This window comes from Nycticebus coucang, chromosome 4, assembly GCF_027406575.1.
Source record: "Nycticebus coucang isolate mNycCou1 chromosome 4, mNycCou1.pri, whole genome shotgun sequence".
NCBI lineage: Eukaryota > Metazoa > Chordata > Mammalia > Primates > Lorisidae > Nycticebus > Nycticebus coucang.
In genome coordinates, this window is record NC_069783.1 from 91,121,663 (window position 1) to 91,143,634 (window position 21,972).

Here is a 21,972-nt window from a genome sequence, read left to right on the forward strand (position 1 = left end):
GTGTACGTGGCTGGCGCCTTAGCCGCTTGAGCCACAGGTGCGAGCCACAACTAGGTGAATTTTAATATGAACTACATTATTAGATATTGTGACATTGTTTTCTACTTCGTGTGCTTGTGGCACTGTGGTTACACAACATTCTTATTATAAAAAACCATGCTCAAGTGTTTAGGGGTAAAATATAATGCTTGTATCTTATTTTAAAATGGTCGTGAAAATATATATACACTGTATAGAAAAGAAAGCACACAGCAAGATGTTATCTGCCATCAAAAGTAGGGAAGGGTATATAAGGTAATTTTTAAACTATTCTGTTGACTTTTCAATATATATAATTTTTCAAAATAAAAACCTTATACTAACACTCACCCATGGTCACCATGATGTGAACTATGTGATGGCCAAGTCCATACCGGCCATGAAAGCAATCGCTACATTCCCACTCTACGGTCCTGTTCATGGTACAATCAGTGCTGCTCTAACACATGAACCTCTACAACACACAATGGAAAACCTTACAGAACAAAAAGCACCAACGCCTATGGAAAAACAGGTTTAGATGCTCAGCATTCAAAAAGCATGACACAGGCTCAGTGCCCAGTGGTTAGACACCAGCCACATACACCAAGACTGGTGAGTTTGAACCCAGCTAAATCAACAATGACAACTGCAACAAAAAAATAGCCGGGAGTTGTGGCAGGCGCCTGTAGTCCCAGCTACTCGGGAGGCTGAGGCAAGAGAATCACTTAAGCCCAAGAGTTTGAGGTTGCTGTAAACTGTGATGCCACGGCACTCTACCGAGGGCGACACAAGGAAACTCTGTCTCCAAAAAAAAAAAAGACATGACATAAAAACAGCAGCAGGTGGGGCACCCATCGCTCAGTGGTTAGGGCATCAGCCACATGCTCCGGGGCTGGTGGGTTCGAACCTGGCCTGGGCCTGCTAAACGACAAAAAAATAATAATAGCTGGGTGTTGTGGTGGGCACCTATAGTCCCAGCTACTAGGGAGGCTGAGGCAAGAGAATCGCTTGAGTCTAAGAGTTAGAGGTTGCTGTGAGCTATGACACCACAGCACTCTACCGAGGGTGACAAAGTGAGAATCTGTCTCAAAAAAAAAAAAAAAAGGCAGCAGTTTCATACATGTCAAATAGTTAAGAAATATATAAACAAGCACTTTACCTTGATAAAGACCTGTAGCTTGCTTGTAGACACCTGCTGACCCACCCACCCAACCCCCATGCCTGCCTGCAAAGGAAGAAAACGAAAGACAAAGGGAGAGAAAATATAAAGAGAGAAAAAGAAGAGTAGACAGGGAAAAATACAAATGATGCTAGAAGGGAAGAGAGAGGGTTATGAGAAACAGGGCCAGGGTGACCACTGGAAAGGCTGTAGATTGCTGTGAGATAAGGATGTTCTCTGAAATCAGACTGGAAGTCGCACACAAGACCGTGAGCTCTGTGCAGCTCAGTTCAAACGGGTGAGCTTTTGCGTTCACCTAGTGTTTCCCACAGGCAAAAATCACACAGAAACTCAAAAGTCATGTTTTGTTCATGGTGTTACAGCAGAACTACCTCTCCACCAACATGATGAATGGCCCTGCTCAACTCTAGACTTTGCACTTGGCTCAAGTCTCTCCTGACTTTTACTATCTGCTGTTTCCTCCAAACTGATCCTTCTTTAAAAGCTAGGGATCAAGACAGGGAAATGAAAATAGCCGTTTTATTTTCAGTTGCCAAAACAGGTCATCTGGAAAGGACTAGGTGTCTGAACTAGGCAATGTGTGTCAGCCACCACCTACCAAGGAAGAATAAACCCTGCTACTTCCACCTGCTAACTCTTGGGAATAGAAATTCAACTTTGTGGCTCGGCGCCTGTGGCTCAAGCGGCTAAGGCACCAGCCACATGCACCTGAGCTGGCGGGTTCAAATCCAGCCTGGGCCGCCAAACAACAATGACGGCTGCAACCAAAAAATAGCCGGGCATTGTGGTGGGCGCCTATAGTCCCAGCTACTTGGGAGGCGGAGACAGGAGACTCGCTTGAGCCCAGGAGTTTGAGGTTGCTGTGAGCTATGATCCACGGCACTCTACCCAGGGCAACAGCTTGAGGCTCTGTCTCAAAAAAAAAAGAAAGAAATTCAACTTTGTGATCAGAAAGAAATGATAAGCCCATTACGCAAGATTTCCCCCCCCCATCTGTCCAAAGACACTCACTCACTCTTTTTGTACCAATCTTTATGTATTTATTCACGCATTTGATAAAAATGTCAACAGTTCGGAGTGAAATCATTACAATTACATAAGTAACCGTACAGACAGACCCCAAATGCAGAGTCAAATTGCTGTTAAGTCAGAACACGGAGTAACCACAACCTTTCAGCACCTGTGCACACACAGACCTACACACCCATCCATGCCCCAGTGATCGCAGGTGCTAAGTTTGGACATAACCCAGGGTCTTTTTCCTGCTTTTTGTCAGGTCCTGGGGAGGAGAGAGAAGTGATTAAGGAAAAGAAGCTGGGACTGTTCGATGCATCTCTCTCTGTTCTGCCAATAACTCAGAGAAGGCAAGACATAAAACACTGGGGCAGTTACTTCCTTGGCACAAAACTGAACAGGCAAGGAGGTCAGGAAGGGTTTATATTAGTCTCAGGTTTATAACACCTTTTCAACACCACAAAAGGGTCGCAAGCAGGGGAAAAAAAGAAAGGAAAAAGAAAAAAGGGAAAAAATCTGGCCATTTAAACTCCAGAAAAAAGGGAGGGAGGAAGATTTAAAACTTGATCCCTATTCTCTGGAGAGACTGCAGCATGACCATAGTGAAACCAGCTAGGCCAAACTGATACCGTCTCACGTGACCTTATCTGAACACCACAGTTGGTTTTATTTTAGCTCTGAAGAAAGAAGGAAAATCTTTTTAGAGAAACAAGAGGGTCACATAAATCAAATCCCCACTATATTAGTACTTGGGGCAAGATCACATCTATGAGTTCACACCGCTTATCTACAGACCTAAGAGCTTCGAGACAGTGGCCCAGCCACCATTCCTCTGCCTTTAACCTTCCAAAAAGGACAAGTCAAACATTAAGTCTGAAAAATAATGCCTGAATCTAACGTGTTTTCTATACAATGGGACTATATTCTGCTCAACTCCCCCACTACTCCTTTTTGACACAAAGGTTAAAAAAATTTAAACTAAATTTAAATACCATATTTTGAGCATCTCCACTGACCCCATCAACACACTGATGATAAACAGAGCTATTATCTAAAAGGACCCATATTCCAGTACTCTTGATAAATGGGCTACGGTTAGGAAAGAGGCAATGATCCAAGGTATACAGTTACATGAATACTGAAGAACTGGCCAATTCAAAGGAAACTGCTTTGGGTTAAGTTAGTCAATGGGGTGGTATTATGCAGGCAAAGAGAGAAATTTCTTGGTACAAACTTCATGTCCCTAAAGATAAAAGCAAGGTAAGGACAAGGCACTTAACGAGGCCAACTATTGTTCACACCCATTCACATCAACTGTAACCAAGAACACTCCAGCGACCCCCTCATTTGACAGACTCAACAAGTCAACTACACTTGCCAGGTGGACCTGCAGAACTAAAGGAAATCCAAAGCACTGCAAAACCAATAGTGAGATTTGGAATGTCAGCAGAGGAAACTACTCAGGAAATAAATGAAGGTCATCCCCTTCTGGCCTGAGGTGAGAGGTTTGTTCCAGATTAGTTCAGTTTACTGAATTTCAAAAGGGTTGGCCTGAGACTACGGCAACAACCCCATGGATGTCACCTTCTTCTCTGTGTTGATAAGAGCAATAAGGGCTCTGAATAAAATCAGACACCAGTTATTGAATTATCTTGCACTGGTAGTTACAGAAGACGCCTTCTAATACACGTGGCTTGTCCCAATTCCATAGCAGAGTGATAAGGGACTGAGACAGGGCTGGAAACCTATCCCTTCTTATCCCAAAGCTCCTCAGGCATACTCGATCCGAGCAGGACTACAACTACCCTCATTCTTCCGCTCGGAGGGTTGGGCAGTGGCCTTGGCTTCACTACTCATTTCCAAAGGCTTAGCTGAGATGTAGTCCTTTACTTTAATCTCCATGTTCTTAGCTTTCAGAGTAGCCATATGCAGCTTCTCCAGGAAGTCTGGCATGCCTGTTAGGAGACAAGGGAATTTGGTTAAGCAAAGTAACAGTAGGCTCAAAATTAGAAGGCCCTACCTTAAGCATCCTCAAACTTTTTAAACAGAGGGTCAATTCACTGTCCCTCAGACTGTTGGAGGGCCAGACTATAGTTTAAAAAACAAAAACTATGAACAAATTCCTATGCACACTGCACATATCTTATTTTGAAGTAAAAAAACAAAATGGGAGCAAATACAATCACACAGCTTCATGTGGCCTGAGGATCCCTGCCCTACCTGTTTGATAGTAGGGAGCTAGTTCTTCCTTACAGAGATCACAATCTAACTGACAACTGACAACCTGTGAATGACAGCTGCCTCCCAGAATGTGTTGTTCTCTATGTGTGAAAACAAACCATGACCTCTGATCCTTTGGATCAGGCCACTTACATCTCAAAAGACCCTTTTAGGGTGACTAAAATATTACTTATCAATGGTATGGCCAAAATAGCTGTCAATCTTACTTTGATAAACATCAAAAAGAAATACTTAATCTTGCCCTGAAATATAAGAAGCTGCCTAACCTGTCAGAAGAGACTTAGTGCCTATAGCACAGTAGTTATGGCGCTAGCCACATACACTGAGGCTGGGTTCAAACCCGGCCTGGGTTGACAAGCAATGACAACTACAACCAAAAATAGTGGGGCATTGCGGCAGGCGCCTGTAGTCCCAGCTACTTGGGAGGCTGAGGCAAGAGAATTGCTTAAGCCCAAGAGTTTGAGGTTGCTGTGAGCTGTGACACTATGGCATTCTACCAACAGAGACACAGTGAGACTCTGGTCTCAAAAAAAAAAAAATCAGAAGGGCGGCGCCTGTGGCTCAGTCAGTAAGGCGCCGGCCCCATATACCGAGGGTGGCGGGTTCAAACCCAGCCCCGGCTGAACTGCAACCAAAAAATAGCTGGGCGTTGTGGCGGGCGCCTGTAGTCCCAGCTACTCGGGAGGCTGAGGCAGGAGAATCGCTTAAGCCCAAGAGTTGGAGGTTGCTGTGAGCTGTGTGAGGCCACGGCACTCTACCGAGGGCCATAAAGTGAGACTCTGTCTCTACAAAAAAAAAAAAAAAAAAAATCAGAAGAAAGAAAAATCACTCTTGGGTGGTGCCTGTGGCTCAGTGAGTAGGGCGCCAGCCCCATATACTGAAGGTGGCAGGTTCAAACGTGGTCCCAGCCAAACTGCAATGAAAAAATAGCCGGGGCTGTGGCGGGCACCTGTAGACACAGCTATTCGGGAGAGTGCGGCAAAAGAGTCACCTAAGCCCAGGAGTTGGAGGTTGCTGTGAGCTGTGTGACACCATGGCACTCTAACGAGGATGATAAACTGAGACTCTGTCTCTACAAAAAAAAGATAAAAACAAAATGCGGGGGCGGCGCCTGTGGCTCAGTGGGTAGGGAGCTGGCCCCATATACATAGGGTGGCGGGTTCAAACCCGGCCCCAAACTGCAACTAAAAAATATCCAGGCATTGTGGCAGGCACCTGTAGCCCCAGCTACTCAGGAGGCTGAGCAAGAGAATCACCTAAGCCCAGGAGTTGGAGGTTGCTGTGAGCTGTGATGCCACAGCACTCTACCAAGGGTGACAAAGTGAGACTGTCTCTAAAAAAAAAAAAAAAAAAAAAAAAATGCGGGACCCAGGTACACATGTCCCTACTCACCACTAGAAACCATCCAACTAACACAGTAGCGAGGAAACACAGTCTGGGGATTGTCACTGTATGTCAGCAAGTAGTCAAAGCCATTCTGGAAAAGAAAAACAGCAAAAATAAGGGTATTTGAATACCCATCAGAACCTCCATAAACAGTATCACAAAACAGCCATGATCAAATTCTGGAGCAGAGAGCACCTTTTTTTTTTTTTACCCTGTGCAGAAGAGTTTTAACACTGAAGCCCCAAGAGACTGCTTGGAAGGCTGACCCCTGGCTAATCTGGCTCCTGGATGTTAGGCCTAGATTAAGGTGAAAAAATACCAGTTAACTCCTGGCAAATTTCTGGGCCGCAAGCCCTCAACAAAATGGAGTAAACCTAGTTCACTCCCAAGATAGATGGGAAAGTACTCACTGACTTCTTGCTTGACTAACTGAGAAAAAGTACCAACTGTCCCAAGACTGACCTTTAAGAAATACCAGATGAGCTCGGCGCCTTTGGCTCAAGAGGCTAAGGCGCCAACCACATACACCTGAGCTGGCAGGTTTGACTCCAGCCCGGGCCTGCCAAACAACAATGATGGCTGCAACCAAAAAAATAGCCGGGCATTGTGGCAGGTGCCTGTAGTCCCAGCTGCTTGGGAGGTGGAGGCAGGAGAATCGCTTGCGCCCAGGAGTTGGAGGTTGCTGTGAGCTATAATGCCATGGCCCTCTACCCAGGGCTACAGCTTGAGGCTCTGTCTCAAAAAAAAAAAAAAAAAAAAAACCAGATGGGGAAAGTACTGCAAAAAAGATGTATGACTGACTAACCGCAAAATTCTGCTTCTGTACAATGCTTGCTAACCTACCTGAATGCACCTGGGCAGACCTGCATGCCAACCATGATGCAGACCAAGCCTTACAAAACCCGAACCCTTAAGCACCGGGGGCTGCTCTCTGAACCCGCGTTGGGTGTGAGGCAGACGCCAGCTGGCTCTTCAATAAAGGAACTCTGCTGTGAATTCAGCTTGTTTGGCAGTGTGGTCCTTGTGGAACTCCTGGGCACAATACCGGAAAGCTCCCAGTCAACAGTTAACTAATAAGGGCTGCTCCCTGCACCTGAACTATGCAAACAATGTGATTCATGTGGAACACAAGCTCTGCTTCTGGGTGTCGGGAATTCCGATATGTACTAAGCAGAGGGTGCTATGTGAGCAGTTCCCAGTAAAAACTTTGGGTGTTGAGTCTCTCACATGGGCCTTCCTGAACAGAACACTGCTGCACTTCATTCCTGAAGGAAGCCTCACATGGATTCCTTCAAACTCCTCCAATATCTTTTCCTCTTATGATCCAGCTGTGTACACTTGCTGCGTCCCTGTGTTAAACCTTAGTTGTGAACATAACTATACACTGAATCCTGTGAGTTCTTCTAACAAATATTCCCACAAGGGGAAGTACAGTTGAAGACTCTATGTCCTGGCCGGGCACAGTGGCTCACGCCTGTAATCCTAGCACTCGGGGAGGCCAAGGTGGGTGGACTGCCTGAGCTCACAAGTTCGAGACTAGACTGAGCAAAAGCAAGACCATGTCTCTAAAAAATAGCCAGGTGTTGTGCTGCGTGCCTATAGTCCCAGCTACTCAGGAGGCTGAGACAAGAGAATCACTTGAGCCCAAGACTTTGAGGTTGTTGTGAGGTATGACACCATAGCAGTCTACAGAAGGTGACAAAATGAGACTCTGTCTCAAAAGAAAAACACACACACACACACACAAAAGGACTCTTATGTCCCCAATGTTTACAGTTTATAATAGAGCTTAATCTTTACCAAAATGTTATTAGCCCAACTATTTCTAATAATAATAGCAAACATTTATATAATACTGTGTGCTAGGAACTGTTCCAACAATCCTATAATGTAGGCATGACCATCCCCCATTTTATAAATGAGGAAACTGAGCACAAACAGGTTAAGTAACATTGCCCAAGGTTATCCACATACTCAGTGAGAGATCGCAGGACCCACACGCCCACTATCTTTCTGGCTCAGCCCTCTCATCGTGTGATACAAGTGAAGGACACAGGATTATGGAGAAAAGGCTAAACCAATATGCTCTACCCAAAGGGACTTTTGTGTCTATACTTTTTTTTTTTTTACAGAAGAATTCAACTTTTTATTGAACACCTTATTAAAAAAGATTTAGTCAAAAAGACCAAAGCCCATGTCATCATCAGATTCCTCAGATTCTTCTTTCTTTGCTTCCACTTTCTTCTCCTCAGCTGGGGCAGCAGCAGTGGAGGGGGCAGGACCTCCTGCTGGTGCAGCACCAGCTGCTGGAGCAGGTCCACCAGCCCCTACGTTGCAGATGAGGCTCCCAATGTTGACATTGGCCAGGCCCTTCGCAAACAAGCCAGGCCAAAAAGGTTCAACATTTACACCAGCTGCTTTAATGAGGGCATTTATCTTATCCTCCGTGATGATCACCTCATCATCATGCAAAATGAGGGCTGAGTAAATGCAGGCGAGCTCTGAGACGGAGGCCATGGCGCGAGCGAGTACTGAGACAGCGCTGCCGAGCACGGTGCTATTCGCCGGATCCGAGCACAGTGCTAGTCGCCGGATGAAGTGAGGGCCTTACCCCAACATGGCCTTAGCTTCCTCGGAAGAACCGAGCACCTTGAAAGCAGCTGAGGAAAGATGTGTCTATACTTTTTTTTTTTTTTTTTTGGAGACAGTTTCATTTTGTTGCCCTCGGTAGGGTGCTGGGCGTCACAGCTCACAGAAACTCCAACTCTTGGGCTTAAGCGATTGTCTTGCCTCAAGCCTCCCAAGTAGCTGGGACTACAGGCAACCACAACACCTGGCTACTTTTTTTGTTGCAGTTGTCATTGTTGATTAGTAGGCCCAAACCAGGTTCAAATCCGCCAGCCTCGGTATAAGTAGCCAGTGTCCTAAACACTGAGCTATGGGCGCTGAGCCTCTATACTTTTTTTTTTTTTTAACAGGATAAAAAAGTCCCGTAACAGAAAAATAGACTGAATATTATGTAAGTAAAAAGGAAGGAGAGATAAAGCCTATAAAATAAGAATGTAAAAAAAACCACTACAAAGGCTAAGTATAAGAATAAATGAGTCAATACATGTAAAAGACTTTAGTCTACTCACAAAACACTCGGATAAGGAAGTCAATGGACCTTGATTATCATCCACTACTGTTTATATTATGATAAAGAAGCCAAAACTGAAAATGATTACCTATAGGAAGAAGGGAGAAAATGGGTGGTAGAAATAGGATATAATCTAAATTACTTTGAATATTCCTTACTTTACAGATCTGACTTTGGAAACACTTCAATATTTTTCATAAGTTAACAAAATTAAATTTAAAAAATACCTAAAAGTCCAAAGTAAAATGGGAAATAGGGAATCTAATTGTGATCAAGGTGGTAGAAAAAAAACTACAAAAACAAGATCTGTTTCAAATTACACTTTGGGACAGCACCTATGGCTCAGGGGGTAAGGTGTCAGCCTCATATACCGAGGGTAGCAGGTTCGAACCCGGCCCCGGCCAGCTAAAAGCAGCAATGAGAATTGCAACAAAAAATAGCCAGGTGTTGTGGCCAGTGCCTGTAGAACCAGCTACTCAGGAGGCTGAGGCAAGAGAATCGCTTAAGCCCAAGAGTTTGAGGTTGCTGCGAGCTGTGATGCATGATGCCACAGCTCTACCGAGGGCGACAAACTGAAACTGTCTCAAAAAAATAAATAAATAAACCTCAATAGTTTGTACAAAGTGTGCATAACCCAAGGACAAAAAGATACACAAATTTTTATTCTTCATATTATTGGTGATCTTGTTGGTGCTGTTATTCTGAGGCTATTGTGTTTGTCTTTCAGGTTAAAACAAATGAGTAGTTGTGTTGGGGTTATTGGAAACTGAGTTTTATAGAGCAGCAAAAGATAATACACAGTAGAATCTGTTAGTTGACCACCCAAAGGACTATAACAAACTGGTCAACAAATGGAGGTGCTCCACATCAGGAACAAGGCCTACTATACTGATATGTACATGCATGTGTTGCATGTCCGGTCTATGAAAATTAGGTGAACTTAAAGAGGTGGTCAATGTAAGGAGGTGGTCAGCTGTGGGGGTTTTACTGTATATAAGATATAAATAGAAACTCTGTATTCCTGAATTTGAATTAAAAGTACTAGCAGGCTTGGTGCCCTTAGCTCTGTAGTTACAGTGCCAGCCACATACACCAGGCTGCTAAACAACAACAAAAACTACAATTAAAAATAATAATAATAATAGAGGTAGCACCTGTGGCTCAGTGAGTAGGGTGCCAGCCCCATATATGGAGGGTGGCGGGTTCAAACCCGGCCTATGCCAAACTGCAACAAAAAATAGCCAGGCATTGTGGTGGACACCTGTGGTCCCAGCTACTCGGGAGGCTGAGGCAAGAGTATTAGGCAAGAGAATCGCCTAAGCCCAGGAGCTGCAGGTTGCTGTGAGCTGTGACATCACAGCACTCTACTGAGGGCAACAAAGTGAGACTCTGTCTCTTAAAAACAAACAAACAAAAAAAAAAAAAAAACAGCTACTTGGGAGGCTGATGCAAGAGAATCAGTTGAGCAGAAGAGTTTGAGGTTGCTGTGAGCTGTGATGTCATAGCACTCTACCGAGGGCGACTCAAAAAATAAATAAATAAATACATACATACATACACATCCTAGCATACACTGAGGATTTATCTTAAAAATGAACATGCAGGGCAACGCCTGTAGCTCAAAGGAGTAGGGCGCCGGCCCCATCTGCCGGAGGTGGCGGGTTCAAGCCCAGCCCTGGCCAAAAACGGCAAAAAAAAAAAACAAAAACAAAAAAAAATGAACACGCAAATAAAATGTATTACTTAGTCTGATCTTCTGCAAAGGCCTAAAAACAAACAACCCAGTAGCTCTGAGTATTCTTGTCAGCCTACCTGTGGTATCTAAATAAATGACATTTTCCAGTAAAAGGAACCAGGACTCCATGAAGAAATGCTAATTTCCAGGTTTAACACTTAAAAATACACAAAATGAACCTGAAACATCTAACACCAGAAAGGAAGAAAGCTCAAGAGGTCATTTCAAAAGGACTTGAGCCAACAATAGGCCAAATAGCCAAAACTGGGATCAATTTGAGCTTTAATAACTGCAGGCCGGGCGTGATGGCTCACACTTGTAATCCTAATGTTCTGGGAGGCCAAAGAGGGTAGATAGCATGAGCTCACGAGTTCAAGACCAGCCTGAGCAAGAGCAAGAGCAAGACCCTATCTCTACTAAAAATAGAAAAACCAGCTAGGCATTATGGTGGACGCCTATAGTCTCAGCTACTTGGGTGGCTAAGGCAAGAGGACTGTTCAAGCCCAAGGGTTTGAAGTTGTTATGAGCTATGACACTATGACACTCTACCCAGGGCAACAAACTGAGACTGTCTCAAAAAAAAAAAAAAAAGAATAACTGAGCTACAGGTGGTAGCTCACACCTATAATCCTAGCACTCTGAGAGGCTAAGGTGGGAAGGTCACTAGAGTTCAGGAGGGAGACCCCAACTCTACTAAAAATAGAAAAAAATTAGCTAGGCATTGTGGCAACTGCCCATAATCCCAGCTCTTCAGGAGGCTGACACAGGATTGTTCGAACCCAGGAGTTTGAGGTTGGTATAGGCTAGGCTAACACCTTGGTACTCTAGCCTGGGCAACAGAGTTAGAATCTATTTCAAAAGAAAAAAATGAAAGGAATACAGTAACCGTAATACAATAACATTATAATAACTATAATAGATTAAAAGTAATGAATCATGTTTAAATCTGTGAGTTCTTTTAAAAAAAACTCAAAAATGGGCGGCGCCTGTAGCTCAGTTGGTAAGGTGCCGGCCCCATATACCGAGGGTGGCGGGTTCAAGCCCGGCCCCAGCTGAACTGCAACCAAAAAATAGCTGGGTGTTGTGGCGGGCGCCTGTAGTCCCAGCTACTCGGGAGGCTGAAGCAAGAGAATCGCTTAAGCCCAGGAGTTGGAGGTTGCTGTGAGCTGTATGATGCCATGGCACTCTACCGAGGGCCATAAAGTGAAACTCTGTCTCTACAAAAAAAAAAAAAAAAAAAAATCTCAAAAAACTTTACTTTGGGGCATCCCAAATTTTTTTTTTTTTTTGTAGAGACAGAGTCTCACTTTATGGCCCTTGGTAGAGTGCCGTGGCCTCACACAGCTCACAGCAACCTCCAACTCCTGGGCTTCAGTGATTCTCTTGCCTCAGCCTCCCGAGTAGCTGGGACTACAGGCGCCCGCCACAACGCCCGGCTATGGGCATCCCAAATTAAAGGGATCCACTCATTATTTTATTTTGAAAACTAGTAAATGAAGGAAAATCAAGCATATCTTTTATATTTCTTTCCTATATGAAACCAAATAGTTGGTAAGGAATATTTTCTCTGAAGTCTTTCAGCTAACAAAAGGAGAAAAAGTGAAGGAATTATAAAATCAGCACTTTGTGATCCCCTAATAAAATAATGGATCTAAACAATAATCAATAGCTCCTAAACCAGGGTTCCTCAAACATTTTAAACAGGAGGCCAAAAGAACTATGAACAAATTCCTATGCACGCTGCACATATCTTATTTAGAAGTAATAAAACAAAACAGCAACAAATACAATCACACCACCTCATATGGCCCGCAGGCCGCAGTTTGAGGACCCCTGTCACCTAAACCCACAAAAAAGTGACAATGAGACATGTATTATCTCCTAATAAAGAGGGTCTTCCCCAAAACAAACAACCTGAATCTATTCAAGCCTCTATATCTACCAATATACAGGAAATACAAGGGACTGAAGACCATGTTAAACGATATCATGGACATTATGAGGATACAGCCAGCAAAATCTAAGACAATGAACCCTGCTTCTTCAACAAATACAAATGCAAGAAAATAAAAAGGAGGGAAACTTAACTAATTTCCAAGAAACTCAAAAAACAGTAGGAACGAATTCCAATCCCTGGATCATACTTGGACATTGATTTAAACACATCAACAAACAAAAAAATTCAAGAATAATCAGGAAGGCTGCGCATGGTTGCTCACAACTATAATTCTAGCACTCTGAGAGGCCGAGGGAGATGGATTGCTTGAACTCAGGAGAGTTCAAGACCAGCGTGAAAAAGAGCAAGACTCCATCTCCACTAAAAATAGAAAAACTAGCTGGGCCTTGTGCGGTGCTTATAGTACCAACTCCTGGGGAGGCTGAGGCAAGAGGATCTTTTGAGTCCTAGAGTTTGAGGTTTCAGTAAGGTAAGATGAAGCCACCCACTTGAGCCCATAAAACAGAGTGAAATTCTGTCTCAAAAAAAAAGGGGGGGGGGGGGGAGGCTCGGTGCCTGTGGCTCAAGCGGCTAAGGCGCTAGCCACATACACCTGAGCTGGTGAGTTTGAATCCAGCCCAGGCCCAAACAACAATTGACGGCTGCAACCAAAAAATAGCTGGGCACTGTGGCGGGCGCCTGTGGTCCCAGCTACTTGGGAGGCTGAGGTAACCACTTAAGCCCAAGAGTTTGAGGTTGCTGCGAGCTGTGATGCCACAACACTCTACTGAGGGCGACATAGTGAGACTCTTGTCTCAAAAAAAAAAAAAGAAAAGAAAGAAAAAAGAAGGAAAAAACCTTGCTGAGATATATACTGAAATATTTATGAGAAAAGTGGGTCCTTCTACAATAAAGCTAGACTCTGCTTCAAAATAATCATGGGAATGGCAAAGGGAAAGGGTAAAGATAAAATAAATTTGGCCATGAGTTGATGACTGCAGCTTGTGATGGACAAATAGGATTCACTGTTCTATTCTACTTCTATGTCTGTTGTATACATTTCAAATTTTCCATAATAAAAACTAAAATACCTTGGCTCAAGGACCTACTTTCTATCTGGCAAATCCAAACTCTGGTTTGGATATAGAGGTTTCCAAGTATCCTCTATACTCAGTCAATGTCATTTATCATTCTTCTCTAACCTCTGTCTTTTTTCCTGAGCACACTAGTCTCTGAGCACACACGGCTCATTCCTATCTTTGTTTTTGCTTGAATAACCTCTTCTACCTCCAGTGCCCTGTTTTCCTCTATCTATCCAGTCTGTCCTTTTACAAGGATTAAGTCAAGTCCTACCTTTTTCTTTCTTTCTTTTTTTTTTTTTTGCAGTTTTTGGCCAGGGCTGTGTTTGAACCCGCCACCTCTAGCATATGGGGCCGGCTCCCTACTCCTTTAAGCCACAGGTGCCGCCCAAGTCCTACCTTTTTCATATGAGCTGGCCACAAATACACTAAAAAAATTACATCAATAGGGTGGTGCCTGTGGCTCAAAGGGGTAGGGCACCAGCCCCATATGCCAGAGGTGACGGGTTCAAACCCAGCCCTGGCCAAAAACCACAAAAAAAAAAAAAAAAAATTACATCGATAGGGCGGCACCTGTGGCTCAGTGAGCAGGGCGCCGGCCCCATATACCGAGGGTGGCGGGTTCAAACCCGGCCCCAGCCAAACTACAACAAAAAAATAGCAGAGCGTTGTGGCGGGCACCTGTAGTGCCAGCTCTTCGGGAGGCTGAGGCAAGAGAATCGCGTAAGCCCAAGAGCTGGAGGTTGCTGTGAGCCGTGTTGGAGGTTGCACTCTACCCGAGGGCGGTAAAGTGAGACTCTGTCTCTACAAAAAAAAAAAAAAATTATGTCGATAATTCCCTTTGCTCCCCCAACCCAGCTAAAAGAAATATTGTCTGGGTGCCTACTAGATATGACACTCTGCTAAGCGCTAAACCATGCCTTAGCTCTTTTGTGGTCATGGTTTCTAATGGTACCAATGCTAAAACTCATTATTTTTTCTCAGACAGGTTCACACATGGGCACAGTTCAAATTTCAAAAGCAACATAAAGGAATAAAGCAAAGCGTAAGTCTCCCTGCCACACTGTTCTCAGCCTGCCCCAGTTTCCTCTCCTGACAGGTAAGTAGCCAGACAGAGCCTTACTTCTTTTCTATCTTCTAAAGCAGGGGACTTTCAAACATTTTAACCACACACATTGTAAATAATCCTTTTTATAGCACAACTTAGATCCTTCTCTCTCTCATATGTACTTATGTAACCAAATAAAATTTTCACTAAGTTTACATTTACTCTCAGATTTTTTTCTATCCTGTTCTATTTATTCTTTAAAATAAACAAAAAACAAAAACAACAGGGCAGCACCTGTGGCTCAAAGGGGTAGGGCAACAGCCCCATATGCCGGAGGTGGCGGGTTCAAACCCAGCCCCGGCCAAAAGCTGAAAAAAAAAAAAAAAAATCATAACTCCCTCAATTAATTTTATTTTCCACTAATGAGCATCAATGTGTGTCATGAAAAATACTGCTTTAGGCTCAGCATCATAGCCCAGTGGTTAGGGCACCAGCCACATACACTGAGGCTGGCAGGTTCGAATCCGGCCCAGGTCTACTAAACAATGACTACTATGAAAAAAAAAAAAAAAAAAGGCTGGGCATTGTGCCAGGCACCTATACTCCCAGCTACTTGAGAGGTTGAGGCAAGACAATCGCTTAAGCCCAAGAGTTTGAGGTTGCTGTAAGCTATAACACCACAGCACTCTTACCGACGGTGACATAGTGAGACTCTGTCTCAATTAAAAAATACTGCTTTAGTGTTATTATACAGCACAGAAGTAAACATACAGATAAAACAGCGAACCAGTGTCTCTCTCATAGAGAAAGTCCTACTTCAGATTGTATAAATAAAAACTTGATGAGAACAAGAAAACCACACTAAAGAACATAGTCCATATAGCTCTAAATAAAACAAACACAAATGCCACGGAGAAACAAAGCCATTACGAGGTGAAATAAAGCTATAATCAGCAACTCCTGATATCAACATGTACACAAAATGGAGAATTAGTTTAAAAATCAAAACAGAAATAAAACACCCCACTAAGCTGAAGTAAAGATTTTTTATTTTCTCCAAGATAGGTCAGAGAATTTTAGAAGAAGGCAGAGAACATTAGTTCAACCCTCCTATTTTACAGACAAGGAAACAGAAATCCAGAAAGGTTTTCATTGTTCTGTCCATTGTGGTAAAATACTGATGGAAAGTACTCGCTCTAGTTTCTGAAGAATGTTGTCAATATAAGCTTAAACATCAGTGGCTATTATCTTCTCCTAACTGTCTCTCAGATAAAAGGGAGCCAAGGGATCATCATTACTTTGTTCTTGAGGATTTTCCAGGTATAGCTACCTACAGCAGGAGTTCCCAGACCAGGGCCCTTGGCCTCACTAGAAAACTTCTTAAAAATGTAAATTCTCAGGCCATACTCCCTTCCCAGCTCAGATAAAAGGCATCCCTTGAGAAAATTCCAAAGCCATAAAACATTTTCTCTGAAATGAGATACAACTCACCTCATCAAATGACTTGTGGGGACGGATAACCATTTGGGACTCGTATGATCTGACCCTGACGAATTCTGGTGACTCTGGCACACTAGGGTGCTCCACAGCGCTGGTAAGGAGGAAAGGAAAGCAAATTCTTAATAATGTCTATATATAAGACAACAGGAGAGCTAAGGTTAAGGGGGAAGACCTAAAAAACTGGGTCTAATTTTTAAAATAAACACAACAGAGGAGTCACTTAAATTTATACAGCCAAAGTTTTAAAAATGAAATTAATCCTTTGGTAATTTATGGCTCACTAGGCTTTGTGTTGAAGATGATAATATTTCTCTTTTAAAATGAAGAAACTCTAAGAAACTGTTTAACTAAAAGCTTGTATCTCTTCATCCTTCCTAGACAATAACTGCCCACTCATCACCTAGCTGGAAGGATGGGGCACTGGCTGCTAGGAAGCTGTGGGAGACTCACCATGGCACAGAGAACATGCAAACTCAGATTTGTATGAATCTGTATGAAGGGCACAGCTAGAGGAACTCAGCAAAAGCCACAGGCAGCCATACATACCGTGACACCAACACCATCATGTTGTTTTCCTGATCAACACTATACCGCCGAACGTAAACATAATCCCGTGAGTACATTGGATACTAAAGAAAACGGAAGAGCTAAATTAGTGTTCTGCATTACACAGACTTAATAGAAGTAAAACCAGAAGTAAAAGTACTCACAGGAAAATGGGTTACCCAATGAAGAACCTCAGAACCACTAACCACATCCCTCTCGATCACCTCCAGCTTGATCACCAGGGCATCCCACTTTTTTCTGTACTCTGTGTCCAGCTGTAGAAACAAAGAAGACCATGAAGACCCAAGAACACCAAAACAAAAAAGTAGATATTTTTGTTTGGTCTCTCTCCCAAGGACCTTATTATGAGAAATAATGATCAGACCTAATAGTGCCAAAGTATGAAAGACTACAGATGAGTCTTTTAAAATCCATTTGTTTAAGTCAGTATCATTCAAAGGAAAAGTGAAAGAAAAAATACTATAACACACACATCTAGGAAAAATACTAAATATATAGTGATATAAATGTATAAGAATAAGACAACTCCGAAAAGTTTTAAACTGACAAAAAGTTCAAAAGTATGAGCAGATACTTCACACACAAAAATACAAGTAGCCGATACTGTGATACCTTAGGCACTGAAGCAGAGCTAGTAATGCTTTTTTGGTTCACATTGACTTATTTTAAGAGATTGAGGTAAAGTGCCGTAAGATGCATGTAACCTACGTTGATGTTGTGGCCTAGAGTATTTAGCTATCAAGCCAGATTCCTTGGTAGACCAAATCTTTTTGTCATTGAGTATTCAGAACATAACTTTATGTTCAGAAGAAGAAAACCATTTGTTCAAATGACTTAAGTTTATCTTCTAGGCTCTACTTTTTTAACTTTTCATCCCCTTGTAGTTTTTGCATGTACTGGTACTGTAGAAATATAAAGTGAAGCAACTTGATGAAACTACGCAGGCCTTATTTCCAAAGAAAAGTTACTGTTTAGAGGAGCAAAATTAGAAGCCTGCCCAGGCGTGTTATAAAGCTATCTGAAAAGTGAGGCTTGTGAATGGAAATGTAGTGCCCAAGTCACAATCTACTTAAAAAGGGTTGTAACAAATATACTTAAGTTAAAAAAAAAAAATGCAAGTAGCCCATTTTTAACAATTTCTGGCATCACTGGTAACTGACGAACATTAAATTGAGACAGATAAATATATCCAAACAAACAAAAATTCAATACAAATTAACAAAATTCAGTGTTTAGGGCAAAATGTATCTGCGTATTATCAGTTAGTGTTATAACCAAACTAGTTACCAAAGTTTAGCCAAAACAAAAGAAAAATCCAAGAAAGGAAAAAAAAAATTTACTGTAGGACACAGGGTGATTCCACTTTACCTTTTCATTTTTGTTTTAAACATTTCCTCCTCAAGAAAGAAAGCAACCTTTGAACAGATACTCTTCATCTTTAAAGACCTTCGCTATGCAACGTTCCAGATTAAAAGAGGTTAAAGAGATGTCAACAACTGAATGTAATCCTGATTGGATCTGTACTGAAGGGAAAAATTCTATAAAGGATATTACAGGCTCAACTGATAAAACTTGAATACAAACAGAAGATTTATTATAAAAGTGTTGCATCAAAGTTAAGTTTATTGACTTTAATAGTAACACCATGGTTAGTTAAGACACTATGTCTAGGCTGAGGCTGTGGCTCACACCTGTAATCCTAGCACTCTGAGAGGCCAAGGCAGGTGGATTGCCTGAGTTCACAGGTTCGAGATCAGCCTGAGCAAGAGCGAGACCCAATCTCTAAAAATAGCTGGGTGTTGTGGCAGGTGCCTATAGTCCCAGCTACTTGGGAGTCTGAGACAAGAGAATCCCTTGAGCCCAAGAGTTTGAGGTTGCTGTGAGTTGTGATGCCACAGCACTCTACCGAGGGTGACAAATAAAACTCTGTCTCCAAAAAAAAAAAGACACTATGTCTAGTTTCAGGAAATATCCACTGAAGAATTTAGGAATAAAGGGATATTATATATGCACTGGACCCTCAAATTGTCCAGGAAAAAAATATATACAAAGCCTTATAAATATACTAAAATATTCAAATCCATTCCTCTATTATTAGAGCTTCTGAATAGTCCTGTGAAGAGGTAAAATTGGCCTCATCCTCATGGGATAGAAAAAGAAATTCCAAGATAAATGATTATCTCATATCAAATATGAGATTACAAGTACAGACATAGATGTATCAAAGCCAATGTCAGAATCTGAGTCAGAAATTATTCACATGGACAGTGGTAACTGGTTTCCTACAAGGCTCCAAATCTAGAGAAAAAACTTAACTCACCTGAACATTGAAGAACTGCCGTGGTGTCACATCTGTATAAGTTCCCAAAACTATAATAGAATAACAAGAAAGAATAAGGGATGTTTGCCACACTCTTGTCACTCACCCTGTTCCTACCACTAAGAGCATTTCAATTCTAGAGTACTGCTAGATCTTAAGGGCAGGTTCAGAAACTAGAAGTCCTTCCCAGCTACTCAGGAGCTGAGGCAGGAAGATCACTTGAGCCCAGAAGTTTGAGACCAGCCTGGGCAATATAGCAAGACCCCATACCTAAAAGAAAGAGAAAAAGAGAAACCAGAAGTCCTATTGGAGCAACAGAGTATGACAAAAACAACCAATAGCAAAGAACACACCAAAAGGCTTAAGTGTTTTAAAAGAAAAACACCTAACAAAAAAAAAAATGACAGGGCAGTGCCTGTGGCTTAGTGAGTAGGGCGCAGGCCCCATATACCAAGGGTGGCAGGTTCAAACCCGGCCTCGGCCAAACTGCAACAAAAAATAGCCGGGCATTGTGCCAGGTGCCTGTAGTCCCAGCTACTCGGGAAGCTGAGGCAAGAGAATTGCCTAAGCCCAAGAGCTGGAGGTTTCTGTGAGCTGTGACGCCATAGCACTCTACCAAGGGCAACAAAGTGAGACTCTGTCTTTTAAAAAAAAAAAAAAAAAGACAAATTTCTGAAAAACAAGAGGAATGCTTAAAAGGCAGCCACGCAGGGCTTACCTCTGTACTGGTAAAGCTGGGTGCCTGTAATTGGACGCCGCCACAGCTTGAAGTGTTTCTTATCCATCACCATTTCCCATGGCTGCTCTTTGCCCTGCAAATCTTCATTTCCTTCTGTTTGAGATTTTGGTTCTGGAGGTTGGCACCTGATTCCAGAGCTCTGAAACATATTTGACATTTCCTCCAACCGTTTCATCTCATTCATGGATCTGGAAAGGAGAAAACAGCCATGTGTTGTTAGTCAGCCCTGTGAAACTTGTTGACACAAAGAATTGCCTAATAATGTTAAAACAGTACACAGTATAGTGAATAAAAACTGAGTTGCTGGCCAGATGCAGTGGCTCATGCCTGTAATCCTAGCACTCTGGAAGGCTGAAGCAAGGATGATCACTTGAACTCAGGACATAGAAACCAGCCTGAGCAAAAGTGAGATCCTATCTCTACTAAAAATAGAAAAAATAGCTGGGCGTTGTGGCGGGCACCTGTAATCCCCGCTGCTCTGGAGGCTGAGGCGGAGCCTGAGGCAGCAGGATCACTTGAACCCAGAAGTAAGCTAGGCTGACACCATCTATTTTAGGTTGGACACAGAGTGAGACTCTGTCTCAAGAAAAACCAAAACAAACAGACAAACAAAAAACTGAGTTCCTGGCTTAGCACCCGTAGCATAGTGGTTACAGCACCAGCCACATGCACTGAGGCTGGCAGGTTCCAGCCCAGCTTGGGCCAGCTAAACAACAATGACAACTGCAAGAAGAAAATAGCCAGGCGTTGTGGCGGGCGCCTATAGTCCCAGCTACTCAGAAGACTGAGGGAAGAGAATTGCTTAAGCCCAAGAGTTTGAGGTCGCTGTGAGCTGTGACGCCACAGCACTTTACCGAGGGCAACATAGTAAGACTGTCTCAAAAAAAAAAAAAAAAAAACTGAGTTCCTGAGTTTGAGTCCCAGTCCAACACTCATTAACTAGAATATCAAATCAAGCCACTATGCCCGTATCACAGTGGTTACAGTGCCAGCCACAAGCATGAAGGCTGGCAGGTTCGAGCCTGGCCAGCTAAACAACAATGACAACTGCAACAACAACAACAACAAAATAGTCGGGCGTTGTAGCAGGCCCCTGTAGTCCCAGCTACTTGGGAGGCTGAGGCAAGAGAATCACTTAAGCCCAAGAGGTTGAGGTTGCTGTGAACTGTGATGCCATGGCATTCTACCAAGGACAACATAATGCAACTCTGTCTCAAAAAAAAAAAAAAAAAAAAATCATGTAACCAGTCCTATTTCTAAATCCATAGAATGGGGATAATAATAGTACCTACCATTGAGGTTGGTTGTTCATAATAAACAAACTTGTATGTAAAATGCTCAATACCTGGCACATAATTAGACCTCAAGTGTTAAATATTTGTTAAGACTTATCATTGTGAAATGTCATTTGATATTTTTTGCCTATGTTTTATTGGGCTGTCTTATTACATAGCAGAGTATGTATTTTTCCCCTTCATTTTCGAATTGATAATCATAACATTTGGTGTAGGTTTGTTGTTTGTTTGTTTTTGAGACAGAATCTCATTCTGTTGTCCTGGGTAGAGTGCTATGGCATCACAGTTCACAGCAACCTCAAATTCCTAGGCTCAAGCAATCCTCCTGCCTCAGCCTCTGGAGTAGCTGGAACTACATGTGCCCACCACAATGCCTGGCTAGTTTTCCAATTTTTCGTAGAGACAGAGTCTCACTCTTGCTCAGGCTGGTCTCCAACTCCTGAGCTCAAGAAACCCACCACCCTCAGCCTCCCAGGGTGTTAGGATTACAGATGTAAGTCACAGCACCCAGCCAAGATTTGGCCTTTTACAGCTTATAATTCATCACTTGTTAACGTTCTCACATGGGTGTGTAACTATGACCACTATCTAATTCCAGAACATTTTGAACCCCCTGCAAAAGAAACCTTATACCCATCATTAGTCACTTTCTATTACTGCCTCCTCCCCTATCCCCCTGCCATGTAACCACTAATCTATTTTCTATCTATGGATTTGCCCATTTTGGACATTTTAATTGAATGGAGTCACATAATATGTACCCATCTGTGTC

General features: G+C 42.8%; 2 protein-coding genes across 2 annotated transcripts in view; both read right to left on the bottom strand.

Annotated features, from left to right (window-relative positions):
* Nucleotides 1-2,218: 2,218 nt before the first annotated feature.
* Nucleotides 2,219-21,972, bottom strand: part of STARD7 (StAR related lipid transfer domain containing 7) — a 39,124-nt gene continuing 19,370 nt past the window's right edge. The window contains exons 2-8 of the mRNA XM_053588722.1: nt 19,885-20,093; nt 19,167-19,216; nt 16,990-17,100; nt 16,826-16,908; nt 16,271-16,370; nt 5,849-5,933; nt 2,219-4,170 (exon numbers count right to left, since the gene is read on the bottom strand). Coding sequence (XP_053444697.1) covers nt 3,986-4,170; nt 5,849-5,933; nt 16,271-16,370; nt 16,826-16,908; nt 16,990-17,100; nt 19,167-19,216; nt 19,885-20,093 — 823 coding nt within the window. The 3' untranslated portion in view covers nt 2,219-3,985. The remainder of the gene's footprint in view (nt 4,171-5,848; nt 5,934-16,270; nt 16,371-16,825; nt 16,909-16,989; nt 17,101-19,166; nt 19,217-19,884; nt 20,094-21,972) is intronic.
* Nucleotides 7,972-8,406, bottom strand: LOC128583985 (60S acidic ribosomal protein P1-like). The gene has a single exon (XM_053588723.1). The coding sequence runs from the start codon at nt 8,357-8,359 to the stop codon at nt 8,015-8,017; it is 345 nt and encodes a 114-aa protein (XP_053444698.1). The 5' UTR covers nt 8,360-8,406; the 3' UTR covers nt 7,972-8,014.

Coding starts and splice junctions, on each gene's coding strand:
- LOC128583985 (XM_053588723.1), bottom strand. CDS start 8,359: ATGGCCTCCGTCTCAGAGCTCGCCTGCATTTACTCAGCCCTCATTTTG.